Source organism: Pelobates fuscus, chromosome 1 (assembly GCF_036172605.1).
Source record: "Pelobates fuscus isolate aPelFus1 chromosome 1, aPelFus1.pri, whole genome shotgun sequence".
Lineage (NCBI taxonomy): Eukaryota > Metazoa > Chordata > Amphibia > Anura > Pelobatidae > Pelobates > Pelobates fuscus.
The window spans coordinates 445,173,686-445,193,250 of NC_086317.1; the positions used below are offsets into that span (position 1 = coordinate 445,173,686).

At 40.3% G+C, this 19,565-nt stretch overlaps 1 protein-coding gene across 2 annotated transcripts in view; it reads right to left on the reverse strand.

Moving 5' to 3' along the window:
• DDX10 (DEAD-box helicase 10) overlaps window positions 1-19,565 on the reverse strand; it is a 192,613-nt gene that overhangs the window by 19,758 nt on the left and 153,290 nt on the right. Inside the window, exon 17 of one of the 2 annotated variants that reach the window (XM_063430098.1) lies at window positions 12,744-12,871. In XM_063430098.1, coding sequence (XP_063286168.1) covers window positions 12,744-12,871 — 128 coding nt within the window. Of the gene's footprint in view, window positions 1-12,743; window positions 12,875-19,565 lie in introns of both variants that reach the window. The other variant, XM_063430090.1, reaches the window with a different exon arrangement.

Here is a 19,565-nt window from a genome sequence, read left to right on the forward strand (position 1 = left end):
AATAGAAGTTTATATAATTAAGTAAGAAAGGCGTTTGCATTTACAGCTGATCTGGGAGAACTGATGGGAATGAACGCGTTTCAAATAACAAGGAACTGATAATAAGATGATATTAATGCACTGCATTTTGGGAGCATGACTAAGAAAACACGCCTAACAAAAATGTTAAACAACTCTCATACAGTCAAATATATGATCCTCGGCAAATAAGGAAGACTAACGTTTAAAAAATAAATAAAATGCTGTGATTATAGGGCCCTGGAGATACTCGAGAGGCCCCACCTCACTTAACTTGGGAGATTGGCTGCCTCTCCCTTCAAAGTTGCACTTCAGACGACAAGAGCTGCCGTCCAGCCAGTAAGGTCCACTGGTAAGTCAAGAGCTGGCATTCATAGGAGGGATGCCAAGAGGACTCCACACCCAGGCTAATATCAGCATAGGTCAGTGGAAGGTGTAGAAAGGTACACTACGTGCCTTTAGACATAAAATGTCAAGGAGCTAATGCAGTCAGCCTGTCTGGAATGACAGTCAGGCCCTATTCCCAATGTTTATATTTGTAAACAGAATTCAGTACTTTTTAATTGAAGTCCACCACAAGTGTCAAACAGTGTCACAAGCAGCAGAAAGGTCAAGGAGAATCAGGATAGACTAGTGGCCATGGGATTTAGCAGTGATAAGATCATTGTATACTTTGGTCACAGCTGTTTCAACAGAATGACGAGTGCGGAATCCAGATTGAAGCTGGTCAAGCACAGAGTTGGATTTGAGGAAGTCTGTCAATCTCGCATACACAACTCACTCAAGGATCTTGGAGACAAACTGTAGTAGCGAGATAGGGCGGTAGTTGGATGGGGAATTAGGCTCAAGGTTGGGCTTTTTCAAAATCAGGGTTATGTTTGCATGTTTGAAGGGTAGAGGAAATGTGCCAGAGGAGAGGGAGAGATTGAAAATTTTTGAGAGGGGCAGAGCAAGAAATGGAGACAAAGTGCGGATGATGTACGAGGGGAATAGTATCAAGGGAACCGGTGGCGGGAGTGGGAGGAACGGAGCAGAGCAGACACCTCTTCTGCTATCGCAGGTGCAAATGAGCGTAGGATAGCTGAGGGAGTGTGGTAAGGGGAAAGTTTATAGTGGATGAAGCGAGATGAGAGATCTCTTCCCTGATTGTAGAAATCTACTCAGTGAAGTGAGTTGCAAAGTTTGTGGGGTCAAGTTGTTGGAGGAGGCGGCACGACAGGGCAAGGAAGAGAGTTAAAAGCATGAAACAGTCGTTTGGGCTCGCAGGAGAGTGTGGTTATGAGTGTATTGAAGTAGTTTTCTTTTGAAGAGGAAAGAGCCAGACTGTAGGAGCGCAGCATAAATTTATAGTGGAGGAAGTCAGACGCAGAATGAGACTTTCTCCAGCAGCGCTCAGCAGTTCTGGAACATTTTTAGAGGTATCGTGTCAGCTTGGCGTGACAGGGTTGTAATTGGGGGTGCCTAGTGTGTTTAAGTGTAGGAGGTGCCATGATGTCTAGTTGAGAGGAAAGAGTGGAGTGGTAGAGGAAGGTTGCAGTGTTAGGGCAGGTGAGATTTGAGATTGGTGAAAGGAGACTTTGGAGGTTGGTGGAGAATTGCTGTAGGTCAAGACAATGAAGGTTTCTGCAAGACTGATGTGGTGAGGGTGAGGTACTTTGGGTACAGGGAATGCGGATGTCAATGGACAGCAGATGGTGGTCAGATAGATGAAAAGGAACATTGGAGATATTAGAGGCGGTACAGAGATTGGTAAAGACAAGGTCAAGAGTGTTTCCTACTGTATGAGTTGATGAATTAGACCACGGTGTGAGTCCAACAGAGGAGTTTATAGAGAGCAGATGAGAGGCATCAGGGCAGTTAGGGTTTTGATTTGGATATTAAAGTCCCCAAGAATGAGGGAAGAAGTACAAGAGGAGAGGGCTAACAGGGGGCAGGGGGGTGATAAATGATGGAAATTCTTAGAGGAGTGGGTTTAAATAGACGGACAGTGTGAACTTCAAAGGAAGTAAAGGATAGGGCAGGGGCAGGGTGGATAGGCTGAAAGGTACGTTGAGAGGAGAGAAGGATGCCTACACCACCTCCTTTACAGTTGTTTGGTCTGGGAGTGTGGGAGAATTGTAGCCCGCCATAACACAAGGAAGCAAAAGTAGCAGTATAAGAGGGGGGCAGCCAGGTCTCAGTGTGTTCAAGAAGTGTGAAAAGGTTTGAGTTGAAATCGTGTATGGCTGTTGATTTTATATTGTTGCAGACTATATATATATATATATATATATATATATATATATATATATATATATTTTATTATTACATTTCGCCAGAGAGCTGTGTTACCCTCTCTATAGTACTACATACAAAGTATACTACGTAAACACAATCTCTCTGGCCTGCTACAATGTATTCAAAGCTCCCTGGCATTACATGAAAATGGCTGGTATTAACCAAACCTTGTCTCCTGGTTCAAGCTATACTGAGCTCCTGGTATTAACTGATCATGGCCTCTCTTTCGGTCAATTAAACTGAATGAAAATGGCTGTACTCTGGCTCAGTTTAAAGACTTCACAGTTCATTAGTACCAAGTGAACCAAATAACACTCACCCTTACTAATTTGGCAGTACTTTAGCATTTATTTTCCAATTATGTTATTGATCTCAAACACTGAGCACATCGAAGAATTTTTAGAAATCCTAAAACTGTAAAAGCAGGTGAAAACTTTAGAGAAAGGGAAATCGGAAACACATTAATAATAGATTTGGTTTTATTCCATTTTTATGTCATGCTAAATCTAATCATGCATATTTTTATTTTATTTTACTCTTAGAAGTGCTTGCCTTTATTCCAAGGGCTGGATTAATACAGAAAAGTTCTGTAATAATGCACTTCAATCTTCTGATCGCAATAAGGATGGGAGAGATAATTACTTATAATTTGAGCCTCGGAAAGAACAAAGACTTGCCGCAAGGCCTCTATTTAATAAAAAAAAATGATACACAATATTAGAACAAGAAACCTGCCCATTCTACAGCATATTTTCCTTCTAGGGGCTTGAAATGTTAAACATACTATAAAGCTCACCATAACCTAGAGTGTTAAATATGTTTCCATGTACCTTATAACAACTCATTAACTCATTATTCACCCAGAAGCATTCAGGCCAAAACAGGAGAGTAGGTTTTACAATTTTTTTTTTTTTTTTATTCTTTGGTTTTCAAACATCATGAACGAACATAGTATAGTCATACGATACAAGTCATAAGAATATAGAGTTGGGTAAAGTAGGGTGATACAGGCTCTCCATACACATCACTCCTATTCACCATTACATAAAGTGTGAGAATTCTTTCCTCATTCAAGATGCACTAGTGGTCCAGGTATTGGTATTGAGTTGTGTGGCCATTCCTATACAATATAGTTATCATTCTTGTGTGGGAGTGCTAGTTGTATATAGCTTGTGTGGGAGTGCTAGTTGTATATAGCTTGTATATGACTGTTCTCCCTTTCCATTCGATCACGAGTATGGGGACTCGATAGAAACTGTGCGTAGTGTTTGGGCACTTTGTAGTTGTGAGTCCTAGTGTGGAGTCCCTGAATGCTGTGATTGGTCTAAGGCGGCCTTTGATCTCATGTGGAAGTTCTAGTGTACCATCTCGTGATCATGGGTTACGTAGTGAGTAGTGTCCTACTCTTTTGATTGGGCTGTTATCGGTCTGTGTCTGGACCAGGTATGGAAATTTTGCGTAGGTGTTCAGCCTGGGAAGGGACTGAATGTAGAAGTGAAACAGAATTGGGGAAAGAGAAGAAGGGGAAAGAAGAGAGGCTCGATCTTCGAGGCCCGCGCCCCCTCCTTTTTGGAGGGAAGTTGGTGTGGGGGTCAAGTTCAGCAGGGTTTTACACATTTATATGGGGGAGGGTCACCTCGACACCCACCGTCATCCCTATTCACCAACCCTGAATGCTTTCCCTCCCAATCGGCACAATTTCCCAGTTTACTCCGACACTATTGCTGTACATGATGTTGCAGTTTAGTTGTTGGATGACAACTGAACAATTCCCAGAAAGCAATGTTATGCCCGTAAAGCACTTATTATGGGATTAGAGCAAGAGTTTTAAAGAAAGGTGTTGGGATGGAGTCACTTCTTGGCTCGGTGAAGGCTCTATACAGAACTGCACAGTCACGGCGGGAAATTAAATGTGATTATTTTTTGTCACTATTGCTAAATGGAGAAATTCAGACATGAACAGAGCTTAGGTATTATGCCTGATTGGAGAGGATGGCAAGGGGCATGACAACTTATCAGTAAATGAACAAAAGATTGGCTAGAGAGGAGTCCTTATGATCTGTAGCCTACCTCCCTCTATTAGAGTACAACGGGAGATAATGGATTAAGAAGGCTGATGGGAAATTCAATGAAGATGAACTTGGCCATGCATTGGGCAGTGCTATATTCTTGAGTCTTAAATCACATTTGTGACTTCCTGAAGAGTATGGGTACACAGCACTAATACTGTAAATTAGGCATCTAAACTACACAACATATTCTTAAGTTACTATTAAATGCCTACAATAAAATCAAACCTGCTGAACCAACACTATTCCTTCTCACTATCCACTGCCGAACATTCTTGCAATGCTAACTATATTAACAGAAATGTCCAAAGTAGGAAATGTGGTAAGGAAAAGCTAATATATCTGATTTCTGTGAGATAGGGAAGATTGTATTACTGGCACACAGTCAATTATAGTGTCAGCCTCTAAGATGAAAGCAAATGATTTATAATGCGATCACATAGACGTTCTCTTTATGCCAAACAAGTATTTTGGGGATAATATTGCCTATTAATTTTGTGCAATAGTCTATCTAGAATTGTTAAATGTAAATAAGTAAACAAATACATATTTTAAAATGTGTAAGAACATAGCAAGCATGCTATCAGTCATTAGCATTTTGACCGGGGCTGGCCCAAGTAACCCTGCTTCTAAAGACAAAAACGACCATCACCATACCCTGCGCATCTGTCCAAAGCCTTTAAAGGAAAACTATAAAGGTCAGGAACACAAACCTGTATTCCTGACCCTATAGTGTTAAAGTCATTATTTAGGTGGTTTGCCCACCCGTAACCCTCTTAAAAGACAACAGAACTTGCCTTATTTCCCAGCCGCGCATGTCTTTCGGAGCTGGCCCGCCCAAATCCGCCTCCTTGTTGACATCATCAGAATTTATGATTTTTAGCCAATCCAATGCATTGGATTTGCTGAAAGCGACAAGGAGGCAGGGCGGGGCCAAATGCCAACTTGGACAATCAGCACCTCCTGACAGAGATGCATTGAATACATTTTACATGAAAATGTCTGCAGGTAATAATTAGACTCACCAGAACAACTACAAGCTGTAGTTGTTCTGGTGACTATAGTGTCCCTTTAACGTCTATGTGTTTGTCCCTATACCTTTAGAGATCTCCTGTTGGGTTCCTAATGTCTTCATGTCTTCTTCTTCTTATGTCTTTCCCATGACCAATAACCCAGGACCATCCAACGACTGCCTTTTTTCCTATGACTGGCTGAAAGGTAAGCCTCTACCTGGTTTATAACTACAACTCACATTAAGTAGTAACATGGGATTTGTAGTCTACCTTTTAACATTGCTGTAACTCCTATCTGTCCCAATGCCCCCCCTTTCTCTAGTGTGACTTCCAACATCACATTAATCTTGCGGTGACCAAAATCAATAGATCCTTGTGTGTTCTGGCTACCCATCTCTTCCCTTTATATATAGAAGAATGTTGGGAGTTACAGAACAGATAACTGGTTCCTTTCTGCTAAGTACTATATATGTGTGATGCAGGGGTGTCCTGAGTCCAACCTTTATATTGCCAGTCTAATACTAATACTGTACTAATGTACATAATTAACACTAGGAAGTTTGGAACAGAGTTCCAGGCAGCCTATATCACACATGCACCGACACAATAGTGCAAATCTTTCAGTATGTGCAGCATTTCAAGCAGAAATGCTGCACATAAAGAGTCCGACCAAAATGACCGCTACTAAAAGCAGAAGTGGTTATGGCGGTTGGAGTATCCCTTTAAGGATTGTCCTATTCATGCCGATACAATTCTTTAATGTGCGTTGTAGCATTATGCTACATAAGTTATTGGAGATAGAAGTTCTCAATCAGGAAATATCAAGCACATTATTAGCTGTAACATTTTAGAAAATGAGATTATTTAAAAATAAGTGTTCTCTGGTACATGTGCACCGGGGAGAACAGATTACGCTAATTTTAGTGTTAATTAAACTTTGGTAAAGTCGGAAGACAATTTAATCAACCTGCACTCGTGGCACTGCTCCCCGAGTATTTATGATGTCAATATAAAAGGAAATACTGCTATCTGCAAGCCAGTTGAAATACGCGCAGGAAAAGAGATTTACTGGGGAACAGAAGGACACAAAACTCATTGGGGAGTAAAGCGACTACATGGATTACAAATGAGTGTATACGCGTTTTATTCCTGTTAGAAAAGTTCCTGTTTTATGGTCTTTGTTTTAAAAAAATATATACATATATAGAATAAGGTTATCAGATGTTCCAATCCCATATATATAATAATAAAAAAAAAATTCCACATCTGCACAGTGTTTATTTTTAAGCATCTGTGCACCATAAATATTTTACAGCCAAGGTCCATTTAGTCAGCGTTATGTGAAATACAAGTTATATATGGGAAACTGGTAAAGTTGCCTGGTGTTGCAGGACTGCCGGGTTTAGCTCAATGGAAGCTTGCTATAGAAGTTTATGACTGCAGAGGAGGCAACAATGGTGGGCATCTTGCGGCCCCCAGATAGGTTTTCAAACCGTTCTCAACTGGTTTAACTACTTATGGAAGGGCACTCCTGGCACTATTACCACTACAGTGCGCTGTAATGGCTATGGTGCTCAAACATCATGGGAGTATGTGTGCACAACAGCTGGAGACCCACCTTTTAGCAGACTCTGGATCAATCCACATTTTACTAGTTGCCATCTGAGAGCTCAACAGGTGGTGAAGGAGTACAACTCCCACGGTCTTTAGCCAGGGATTATTTTGCTTGGCTCAGGCTGGCTAATTAGTTTAGAATTTGTAGATAACAGCTGGAGAAATATCTGTTGGCTACACTTGTTTGTGCCTATCAGCATCATAATTGGTAACTGGATTGTGCTGTGATGCAACTTTAATTTATATGGTGCTGTCAATATTTTCTTCAGAGATGAACAAAAGAATAGTCGCACAGCTTTCTACATGACAACAGAATTACAGTGACTGACACATTTACAAAAACAAAGTCACTTTGTTGGTCCAAAACGTTCACACTATATATATTTCTGAACTTTGGTTTCTGTCTGCCTCAGTGCTTCCAAAATCAATTTTCAGAGAACCCTTACAAAGAAAGGGACTTGTAGGTATTTCTGCACAAGACAATCAACATAACACAGCCTTTGACCAACACAATCGTACGCAAGCAGTTCAGGCCTGTTAGAGCCACATGCAAGACTGGTCTTAAAGCGCAGCCGCGCTGAACCCTCTCTGTCATCCATCTAGAATGGCAAGGTTTGTAGGAGCCAAGCACAGCGATTTAAACAAAAGGGTATACTTCGTTGCAATGTCAAGGCAAACACAACTGGGGTTATTCGTGAAATCTGACAGCTCGAGCAGCTTGCAGTAGACTGATCTCAATTGAATTTTACTTCTCTCTGGTGTGCTTTAAACAAATATCGGAGAAATATTTTATATTATTTACAGAAAAGCAATGGTTTTATTTCTGCAAACCTGACAAACACTGCTACGGTAGGCTTTGAGCATTTCTCATATTGTGCGTTGCAAAAAGTGGAGTTTACAAATGAAACAGCCTAGTATTTTACGTTAGGATTTAAGTTCGGATCCTTAAAAAAAAAAAAAAAAAAAAAAAAAAAAAAAAAAAGGCAGCAATTGAAAACCGGGGGCAGAACCAAAGTGTCACCTGAGCAGCCATTTTTGCTTTTTCCTTTATCTCTATTTAAGGGAAAAAAAAAAAAATTATAAAAAGTTACTTGCGCACATTTAATGTCCCGATGCACATTTAAATAACTGGAGGCTTCATAGTATCACTCCAAAGGTCCTTTAAGTGTAAGCTCACCTGCCACACATCAGGTCAAACCTCTTAGGAGAGTCCTTCACGAACAATTCACCCCGAATGAGAAGGGAGGGGTATTTTCCTAAACCCCTACATACTTATTAACCATTAATAGGGAATACATGGAGTGGGTGGCAGCATTGTAACGTGGCTGTGTGATACAAAAACAAATACATACAAAATTAAATCATGCGCTCAAATACCCACTACTCCCGGGCGGCAGCAATAACTGTATCACACATCAGTCCCAAAAAAAAAAAAAAGGTTACTTGTGCACTTGACGTGGCACATGAGCCTACACTTTAATGGCTATTGGACTGATACTAAAAAACCTCCAGTTACTTAAATGTGCAGAGGAATTTGGGATAGAATGCAAGTAACTTTTTTTATTTGGTTCTTATTGTATGTATTGGGGCTGATCTGTACTATAGTCATTGCTGCCGCCCAGGAGTAGTGAGAGATTGAGTGCTGGGTTGAATTTTGTATACAAAAAAATACAACGTTATCTCCATTTCTTTTTTGCCCCTCTTTGTCTATTACTCTATATAGATATTCTGATTATTCTGCATAGGGAAGCATTTGCATACATTCTCTGGTAATAAATATCACACTTCGCACTCATTATTTTCATTACAACAGAACACTATGACGTATTCGGCAATTATATTCCAGACTAGAGATAGGTTTACTTCTTAAATATTGATCTGCAGTAGGATTGCAAACGAATCCCATTCAATGCGCTGAACGAATCAAATGGCTGTCAATCCACGGACAAACAAATCGAGTTGTTTAGATTTGCCGAATGAGTCTGTTTGTCCGTCCACAGATTGGCATGCTTTCGATTTGTTCTGCGTAGCTGAAGGGATCTGTGCACATGTGCCAAATTCCAACACTTTGTACAGACTAGACAAAAAGGAAGGTGAGACCTTACATCATTCAAGTCCAGTGGAAATTAACAACATGCTGGCAACAAACTTAAAGGATTACTATATTTTTATTCAAAAGTGTAATAACTTAACGGAGAATGTGAAAACTATACTATGCCATAAAGGGGTTACAACATTGTATTTTGAAACACAGGTTTGCTCTGTGATCTCTATATTTCCCAGCATGGCATATTTCCTGTGCCCCAGGAATCTGCATTAATGTGCATTCTGGATTTTAAATGTGCTTTGCAAGGCTTGATTTGCGGAAGCATTATATTAGAATTTAATTATTTTTGTTTTTTTAAAGATTCATAGTAGTAGCAATAAAAGCAAACTCTCATGAACAACAGATGGTCTCCCGCTAGTAGCCGCACAGAACCCATTGTAAAATACTTTTAACTCAAAGTATGTAGTGTTACCACTCGTGCCTATTAGCGCTTTCTGTAGGTCATAATCATTCATATTCTAAACTGCTGGAAAATGCTACCTTCTAAACTACAGCTAAAATATGTTAATCCTACTAAACCAAGGTTTGAATCTCTTAATGTTATTTTAGGTGAAAGCAAGGTTCCACTAATCATTTCAACTGTGGATAAATGTACGGTTTGCTCTTACACTAGGGACAAAAGAATCTGATAGTACAATGCATTAGGGTTAGAAAAATGTTCAAGAACCACTAAATTACTAAATTGGTTATATATGGCTCTAATAACCTTCTACACTAGGAAATAAAATGTTCTGATTGGGGGGGAGGAGTAAGGGGTGGGGGCGGGCAGAGCCAACTGAGGAAACAAAGAATTTGCACTCTCGTGATCTCCGTACCTTAAACTGCCAAAATCATTTCACTTAGGGTGGAAAAGCACTTACCTCCTCCTCTCTGACTTCAGGAGAGTGTCATGGGATGCAAAAGTAAAAAAAACAAAAGCCGACAAAGGCCCATCCTCCCGAGATACTGGAGAACTCTTGAGGAGATTGCAAGTGGCCGCATGGGACAAAATGGCAATGGGGGATGATGGCTCTTTCTATTCCTCGGAGGACACCCCTTTGGATCTGGGCGCTGGGGCATGGTTCAACCTACTGACAGGTGTGCCTACCTGATGTACCTCACTTTGTCTGACAACTGATAAACCTCCTATTGTCGCCAAAAGAAGCCAAGGCGGTGGGGCTTGACAGCATGTTCCGCCTGACTAAGCAAACAACGACCCCATGGTACGCACATGCTGACCTAATCGTCCGCTTCCAAGCCCTACAAGACAAGGCCCTTCTTATGGCTGCAGTCCGTAGGAAGACCCCCATGCTATTTGAGGGCTTACCACTGTTCCCAGACCTCAGGTGGTGCAGAATCCTGCAACCGCTCCTACAGCTACCTATACAGCTCCTAATTACCTGGGTAACTCCTACACAACAAGAAGCTTCTCAGAACTCGAGATCCATCTACGCAAATTGTGACTAGAGGAGCACCTGAGGGAGGAAGGAAGGGGCCTTTCTGGGTTACACCCACTCTGCTATAATGGAGCGGCTTAGTGATGCCTACACTACGTGTTATATTGAGTTACTAGATAACTCATATATTTGATATGCAAGAATTACAATAATCTCCTACCAAAGGGCCCAGGTACATCAAAAAAGTTCTAGTACTCCACTCACAAGAAGGGATATAAAATGATGCTAAAATTAATGCATACTGTTATGGACAAAATACTTGAATGGATAAAATGTATTTTTCTCTGTACATGTGTGCTCAGTAACTATTTCCTCTGTAAACTCCTCTCATCCTGCTCCCCTCCCCATCGAGCAAGCCTCGTGTAACAGATTCCTGTGTTAAAGGAACATCTTCCTTTACTAACCCTGTGACGAAGTGCCCTTCGCCACTTGTGCCTGGAGGCTAGCCTCCTGCCTTACGACTATGGCCCCTGTGCTGATAGCTGTATTTTACCCTGCAGAAAGGTTTATTTGTGTATTTCTGCCGGGGCGTTCGGGACTTTCAGTATGTGAGTAGTGCTACCCCAGATAGCTATGCCATGGAGCCTATTCGTGTAACGAAGGACTATGGAAAATACTTTTGCTCCATGGCGATTGAACTGTATGTATGTGATCTGAGCGCCATTCGGTAATAATGTGCGCTCAGATCTAAGCTATCTGGAGATATGTTGCATGTATATGTTTTATGTAGTAATTGTAACATTGTGTAATTTTATGTATTTTTGTAACCATGTGGTTAATGGAGTCTTGCCTCTGTCCTGGGAGATAATTTGATAACTTCCCAATTATCTCCAGGAGAGAGAGGAGGGATTGTGAGGTCATGGTGGGAGTGTTTTGTTTGTATAGTCTGTGATTGGCTAATATCCAATATGTGCCCCATTGTTCCATCAGGTCCCCTAGGGAAGTGTCCTCCTGGTGGACACTTGCATAAATACCGGGCAGGTAGCCCTCAATAAACCAGACCTACTTGCACCTTTCTTGAACCCTTGGCTCATGCTTGGGGGAAGGAATACCTACACTCTGGAATTGCTATAATCACTTATTCCCCAGAGTATGCTCTTGTAAGAGCTTGATTTGTTCCTGCTTCGCTCTCTGGATTTAGGAGAGGTTCACCCACTGGGAGCTGGATCCTGGTCGTGGATCCAGGGTGGGTGAGAGACGGCAAGACCCCTGTGCAGTTGAATGGCTGGAAGTGGGGTCCGCAGTGCTGATGGTGTCGGTTGGAGTGCTCGGAGTCCTCGGCAAGCGCTAGGAGCATCGATTGGCGGGAGGTACTCGGTCGGAGTGCCAGCGGTCCGTCACAAACCCCTCCCCCACTTCCTTTGTGCAACTAAACAGCTCTCTGCCACGTGTAACAAAATGGAGAAACAGAGCCACTGTTAAAATAACAGTTTCCCCCTTTAGCCCCTTCCCCCTTCTTTGTCCAGTAACTACTCACTCCCCCTCCCATCGTGTAACCAAGATAGAGCTGGAATATGGGTGGGTTTAGACAAGACCTCCTAACTTTTAACCAATTGGAATAAACCACTCCTGGAGATTTCATTGAACAGAACAACTTGTGTCCTGTGTGAATTACTCAAGGGAGCGTGCACGCATATACTTATTAATTTGGAAGGAGTAGATATACAAATTAATCAAACATTTGTATTTGATCCAAAGCAATACAGTTAAAAAAAAGTGCTTTTTGGTTCTAGAACACCTATATTTGGGATTTTAAAAAAAGTGCTCTTTGGTTCTAGAACATTTATATTTTGGATACAATGGCTCTGACAAGCTCTCACAAATAAAAATAAAAATACAAATAAAAACTTTTGTAAACATTTTACATAACATTCACCTTGGCATAAAAAATGTACTCTTTGTATAATATCCAATATGAGTTCAAAAGAACATCTGGTACTCAAGATCAAAGAGTCCAACCAGATTAATAAAGCATTAGACCTAAATCACTTTGGTGCTATTTCACAGGCTCTTCTCATAAGACCATATCTGTTAAATAATGAATTCCCGGACAAATTTATGTGTACGGATATGATGCAAATGTGTACAGATGACCTCAAAAACCAAATCTTTCTAGAACTAGCAGTTAAATAAAGAAATCAATAAATAATAATTAGGCTACTGTAGGAGTACCCAAGATTGTAATTTAGCACAATTAAAAGCAACATACCTGTTTTCATCTATGAAAGCATCTTCATTTTCATCTAGATCTTTATATTTGTCGGGATCAGGAAGAGCACTGATGTCTACTTCGTCATCACCTTCATTGTGGTCAAGATAAGCCACAGCTTCTTCTGCCTGCTAACAAAGTAACATAACATGCTGTTAACATTATAATATCAGTATCATAAATTGCTTTATCTAAGGAAGAAAAACAATACAAAACATTTAAAAAAAAAAAAAAATCATTGCAAACAGACGTCTCAATCATCATATTGTCCTCTGGGGGGGAAACAAAAAACACCCATCTCTGATCATTGTACTTTATATATTTTTATTTTCTTAGATTATCTTGGGAGCACCGTCAACTCCGTCCTCAGTTGACTATTCCTAGTCTTATTGAAGAGATTCTGCGCTTGAACCTGCTGTGTGTTTAATACCAGTAAACAATTCTCTCATTTGTTAATGTGATTTAACTCATGGATTGTCTCATGCACTAGGACAAAGAAAAGTCTGCATCTATCAAGCCAAACAGCTTCACTGTGCCATTTCTGGCAAAACATAATTCGGTGTTAACCGGTTCACAAGAATATCATCTTAAAGGACCACTATAGTGCCAGGAAAACATACTGGTTTTCCTGGCACTATAGTGCCCTGAGGGTGCCCCACCCTCAGGGTCCCCCTCCCGCCCGGCTCTGGAAAGGGGAAAAGGGGTAAAACTTACCTTTTTCCAGCGCTGGGCGGGGAGCTCTCTGCCTCCGATCCTCCTCCGTTCCGCCCCGTCGGCTGAATGCGCACGCGCGGCAAGAGCTGCGCGTGCATTCAGCCGGTCGCATAGGAAAGCATTTACAATGCTTTCCTATGGACGCTTGCGTGCTCTCACTGTGATTTTCACAGTGAGAATCACGCAAGCGCCTCTAGCAGCTGTCAGTGAGACAGCCACTAGAGGCTTTGGGGGAAGGCTTAACCCATTTATAAACATAGCAGTTTCTCTGAAACTGCTATGTTTATAAAAAAAAACAATGGGTTAACCCTAGCTGGACCTGGCACCCAGACCACTTCATTAAGCTGAAGTGGTCTGGGTGCCTAGAGTGGTCCTTTAAAATGTACTGGTCTCCAAGGCCAACAAATGCAACATGAAAAATAAGCAGTTGCAGACCAGGTATAATTAGTTGTTTGACAACATCCACTTGTGAAGAAATTCGTTGAAACAACCAAAACTAGTTACTGCATTGTGAATGTTCCACTTTTAGATCTTTAACGCCTCTGTGCCAAAATCGAGCCCTCCATTTGCAGGTTCAGTAAATAGAATTCAATAAAATTATTTACCAACAATCTACAAACCCGCTCTGGCTATTCTACAAACCCTGAAGCGGAGGAATAAAGCTCAATTGACATCATGGGTGTTTTTTTTTCTAAGGATGTAATGAGAGGTTTAGTGTCTTGCAACCCCGATCGTATTTGGAAATCTGCAATCCTGCAACCTTCATCCAATGAACTTGTTTAAGACACCATTTGTGGTTAGAAATGATCAACAATATTCTTTATTTTTTACTTGAAAACACAAATAAAGCCGCGTTCTACTCTAGAGTACTTAAAATGAGTAGAAATTGATTTTCCTGGTAGATCCAAATGAAGATAAACAGACATTTAGGAGTACCATGAGCCATTTGAATAATAAAATCACTGTTTTAGGCTTTTGAGGAATGAATCATATGGACTGTAGAAACCTATAAAATAAAATAACACCCATTGATCTAGGATCTATTTATTAATCCAGTACTGGGGTTTTAAGCAGACAACCAAAACTACCACATGTCTCTTTTAACCCAAATACTCCCGATAGTCTACTTTGTCGTCAATACAAAAGTGTGCCAATCTGGGCTTAGTCAAAGAAATAAGCACCGTTGCAAGCATCATTTGATGGTAATTTAATGGATAAAAGCATGTAGACATGTTTAAGAGTTCAGGAATAAAAATAAATTGGAGCTTGAAAAAGGCTGCTTTCTGAGCTGAAATGTTGCACGGATTATTCTAACAACTGGCTTACTGGTTTCCTTTGTCTAAACTGGTCTGGAAGCAATTTGGATGGAGTTTGGAGTTTGTGCCATCCTATTTCTCTTCTCTCATGACATTTCAGATCAGAAATTAGAATGGAAACTATATGACCTTAGCAATGGAATGGATGTTGGCAATGATGTGGTGGTGTGAGCATCTCGTAAACTCTAGACCCAGAAGATCATCAGTTTCTAACAAATGGTGAGACAAAACATCTAAACATCTAAATTGTAAGCTTATTCAAACAGTGTCCTCATTAACCTTTTGCTCCTGTTGACATTCATAAATACCTAATTTGCTGTTAACACCGCATGTTAAAGTGCTGCAGAATAAGTTGGCACTATATAAGTGCCAATAAATAATAACAGCGTGCAGATGGTAGGGTCAGAACATGGCATACATTACATGACTCCATGGATCCAATTTGCTTTGTGTCAAAAGTTCAGGCTGGTGGTGGTACATGGAATATTTCCTATCACACAGTAGGCCTCTTGACACCAAGTGAGCATTGTTTCAAATGTAAGTTAATGTCTATTTTAATGTTCCACTCCAGGTACCAAGACCACCTAACCTGAATAAAGTTGTTATGGTGTGAGGAAGACAAGATCGTTCTTGCCTCTGAACATCTCAGAGTACAAGGCCTCAATAAGGAAACCTTAGATGGGCTGAGAGCCTATCAGTAACTTCCCATTGAGGAAAGAGAGAAAAGGGCACTTTTTTAAAAACTTTTTTAAAATTTATTTTTTAACAAACGCCTCAGCCTAAGTTATTATGGTGCTAGGAGTGTCCCTTGCAGTACTGTTGCTGGTCATGTGACTCCTTTTTTCCGGTTACTTTCAGTGGGATGACGTACCCCGTGACAAAGCAAATCCAACATCAAGCTAGTTCCATAAACATGCCAACAAGTTCCGTGCACTCCAATGGTCACCACAGTCGCTAAAAACAGGAGGGCCACAGGATGAATTTGAGGCAATTGTTGTGCTATCATGCACCACTACATGTACCTGTAAGAAATGGGTCTACCAGAATGTTGAATTCATGCAATGAAGAATTCAGCTTGTTCTGGGAACTAAGTATGATCCGGCCCTAACTAATATTAGAAAGATGTACCACTACCTCATAAAAGGAGTCACTGTGTAACAAGTGCTATTTGGTTATAACTTCCTAAAAACTGGGCATATTGGACCAACAGTGGGCTTACCCAACATATGATCATATTCTCTAAGTATATCTTCTTTATTTTAAGAAATTGGATTCAATAGTGTGCCAACAGACAATCAAGAAAAAAGTATATTCTGTGCATTTTTTTTTTTTTTCTGGAGGTGAATATTTTTCTACTTGTTGAAAAACGTAAAATGAATGACAACTGAGATTCCACGTACTGCAGTCAGTCCGTCTCTTCACCATGTCACGGCTGTCTGCTCAGCTCTCAGAGACTGATATCGCTGCAAGCTCTTGCGCCTAAGCGCTTCACTGCCTTGATCTTAAGGCTTTTCAGACTGTTCCCACAAGGGATTAAACTCGTATAGGGATATTCTGTTCTTTACTTTCCAAAAAACAAAAACAAAAAAAAAAAAAATACAAGTTTCTACCTTGGCATTTTTCACTAACAAGACAAAATGGAATTGTGAGATACATGGTATTTAAAAATGCAACGTGAATCTCATGCCAGATTCAGGTTCTTAAAACAAAACAATGTAACATTTCATGAGATGAAGAGGGTTGGAAAAAAAATAAACAGGAATGAAAGGACGAAAATATTACATAAAAATAAATGGAACATAACATATTTATTCACAGAGACAGAAAGTCCAGTAACATTTTGGGAAATAAATTAAGTACCGTAACTGATAATTTAAAGGAACACTATAGTCACCTAAATTACTTTAGCTAAATAAAGCAGTTTTAGTGTATAGATCATTCCCCTGCAATTTCACTGCTCAATTCACTGTCATTTAGGAGTTAAATCACGTTGTTTCTGTTTATGCAGCCCTAGCCACACCTCCCCTGGCTATGATTGACAGAGCCTGCATGAAAAAAAAAACTGGTTTCACTTTCAAACAGGTGTAATTTACCTTAAATAATTGTATCTCAATCTCTAAATTGAACTTTAATCACATACAGGAGGCTCTTGCAGGGTCTAGCAAGCTATTAACATAGCAGGGGATAAGAAAATCTTAAATAAACAGAACGTGCAATAAAGAAAGCCTAAATAGGGCTCTCTTTACAGGAAGTGTTTATGGAAGGCTGTGCAAGTCACATGCAGGGAGGTGTGACTAGGGTTCATTAACAAAGGGATTTAACTCCTAAATGGCAGAGGATTGAGCAGTGAGGCTGCAGGGGCATGTTCTATACACCAAAACTGCTTCATTAAGCTAAAGTTGTTCAGGTGACTATAGTGTCCCTTTAAGCAAAGTGGAGCGCTTAAAGGTAGTAATGACAAGAAGAAAAAAACATTAAGGAAAAAAAAAAAAAAAAAAACTTTCTGTAGCCTTAACACAAATTGTATATGTTGTATTTTTTATTTGCAAACATTTATTTCTAACAAGACAACTTGTTATATATCTCTGTCTGCACTTTTTATATATACAGGGTTTTTGCAAAAACAGTGACTTTTGTTTTCTGTGTTAAAGGGACACTATGGGCACCAAAACAACTTTAGCTTAATGAAGCAGTTTTGGTGTATAAATCATATTCCTGCAATCTCACTGATCAATTCTCTAGCAATAAGGAGTTAAATCACTTTGTTCATACAGCTCTAGTCACACCTCCTTGCATGTGACTTATACACTAAACATGTAAACTTCCTTTATCGCACATTATGTTAAATTTAGCATTTCTTACCTCCCGCTCTGTTAATAGTCTTCTAGACCCTCCACAGGAACCTCCTGTGTGTGATTTAGGTTTAATTTACAGAGCAGGGGATAAAGACTTCCAAATTAAGTTAACATCTATTTGATAATTATCATGCAAGCTGTGTCAGTCACAGCAGGGAATAGTGGCTAGGGTTGCACGGACAGCAACAAAAGGGATTTAACTTTTTAATGTTAGAGAGTTGAGCAGTAACACTGCATATCTATACAGAAAATCTGCTTAATTAAAGGGACACTGTAGGCACCCAGACCACTTCAACTCATTGAAGTGGTCTGGATGCAAACTCCCCTGCAGTGGTAATTATTGCAGTTTTTTAATAAACTGCAATAATTACCTCTGAGGGTTAACTCCTCCTCTAGTGGCTGTCTACCGGACAGCCACTAGAGGGCTTCCGAAATTGAAACTGACTTTTGGTCCATTATCTGACGCTGTACGTCCTCACGCTCTGCAGGAGGACCTCAAGTGCCAGATTTGCTCCATAGGAGAATGCTTTCCTATGGGGAGATCCTAATGCGAGCGCAGGGCCGCGCCAGGTCTCACCCGCCGGCAGACATCTGCGGGGGAAGAGCATGGACGGAGCTGAGCTAGCGCTGAGGGACATCGGCGCTGGACCCAGGTAAGGCTATAGTGCCAGGAAAACAATAGGTTTTCCCTTTAAGCTAATGTTGTACAGATGCCTATAGTATCCCTTTAATTCACTATTCAGAGAATAACCTATGGCTGGATGAGCATCACAAGAGTTCAGGTAAGATTGCTTCCGCTGACCTAGAGAATGTTAATGAATGCAGTTTTGCAACCTCACTAGCAAAAACAAAAAACAAAACCCTAAGACGGGTTTGACTGCTATAGTCTAATAGTTTGTATCTCGCAGCTCAATATATTCTCCTGTGCAGGCAAATAAATTAAATTAAGCAAGGAAACAATAGCTTATTTATCCACAGCAAGCATTTTCTAAAGCTTAGTAAAGCAACGCTGGCTTGCTCTATAGGTTTATATCTTTATCTGCAGCAAAGGCTTAGAAGGAATACAGACAAGGAGTTATCAGCCAGGAACTGTTTCCCGTATTTCCCGGCTATAATCACTCGGTACCTGGATAAGAGATTTCAATATATCTATACATAAGATAACAGATAAGGGAACATCTAATAGAGATTTCTAATAACCCCAACGCTGTGGATGCAAAACAGATTGTTCATATTTATAGAGAAATGAATAAATAACAGAATATTCTGTATACCCCTGCAGAAAACAATATTTTTCCACAGTTAATGACATATTCTATATTATATATATCATATAAATAGCACTCTAGGGAGGAGTCAGAGGTGCATCTACTCACATATACAATTGAGTGTACAGTTTAATTTAGAAAAATATGAATGAAGCGGTTTAGTTCATAAAATAAATAAATACATTTAAAGTAGATTTGTGTGCGGTTTGTAACCTTACTGTCCAAACATTTCACAGAGTAAGCTACAGTTCTCTGGTTGAGGTAGCAGTCATTTCACTGGTTAATCACAAGTAATAACCTATGGCAGGAGTTGGGAATGTCCGGCCCGCGGGCTGTATAAAGCCGAAGGATCATTAGGTCCGGCCTTGCCAAGAACATCAGAAAGCACCTCTAGAGGCCGTCTGAGGAGTGGGGGAGTAGCATACAGAAGACAATATATTTAAAAAAAAAAATAAATTCTACAAGACACAGTGAGTGAAACACATTACTTTAAAGGGACACTATAGTCACCTGCACAATTTTAGCTTAATGAAGCAGTTTTGGTGTATAGAACATGCCCCTACAGTCTCACTGCTCAATTCTCTGCCATTTAGGAGTTAAATCCCTTTGTTTATGAACCCTAGTCACACCTCCCTGCATGTGACTTGCACAGCCTTCCATAAACACTTC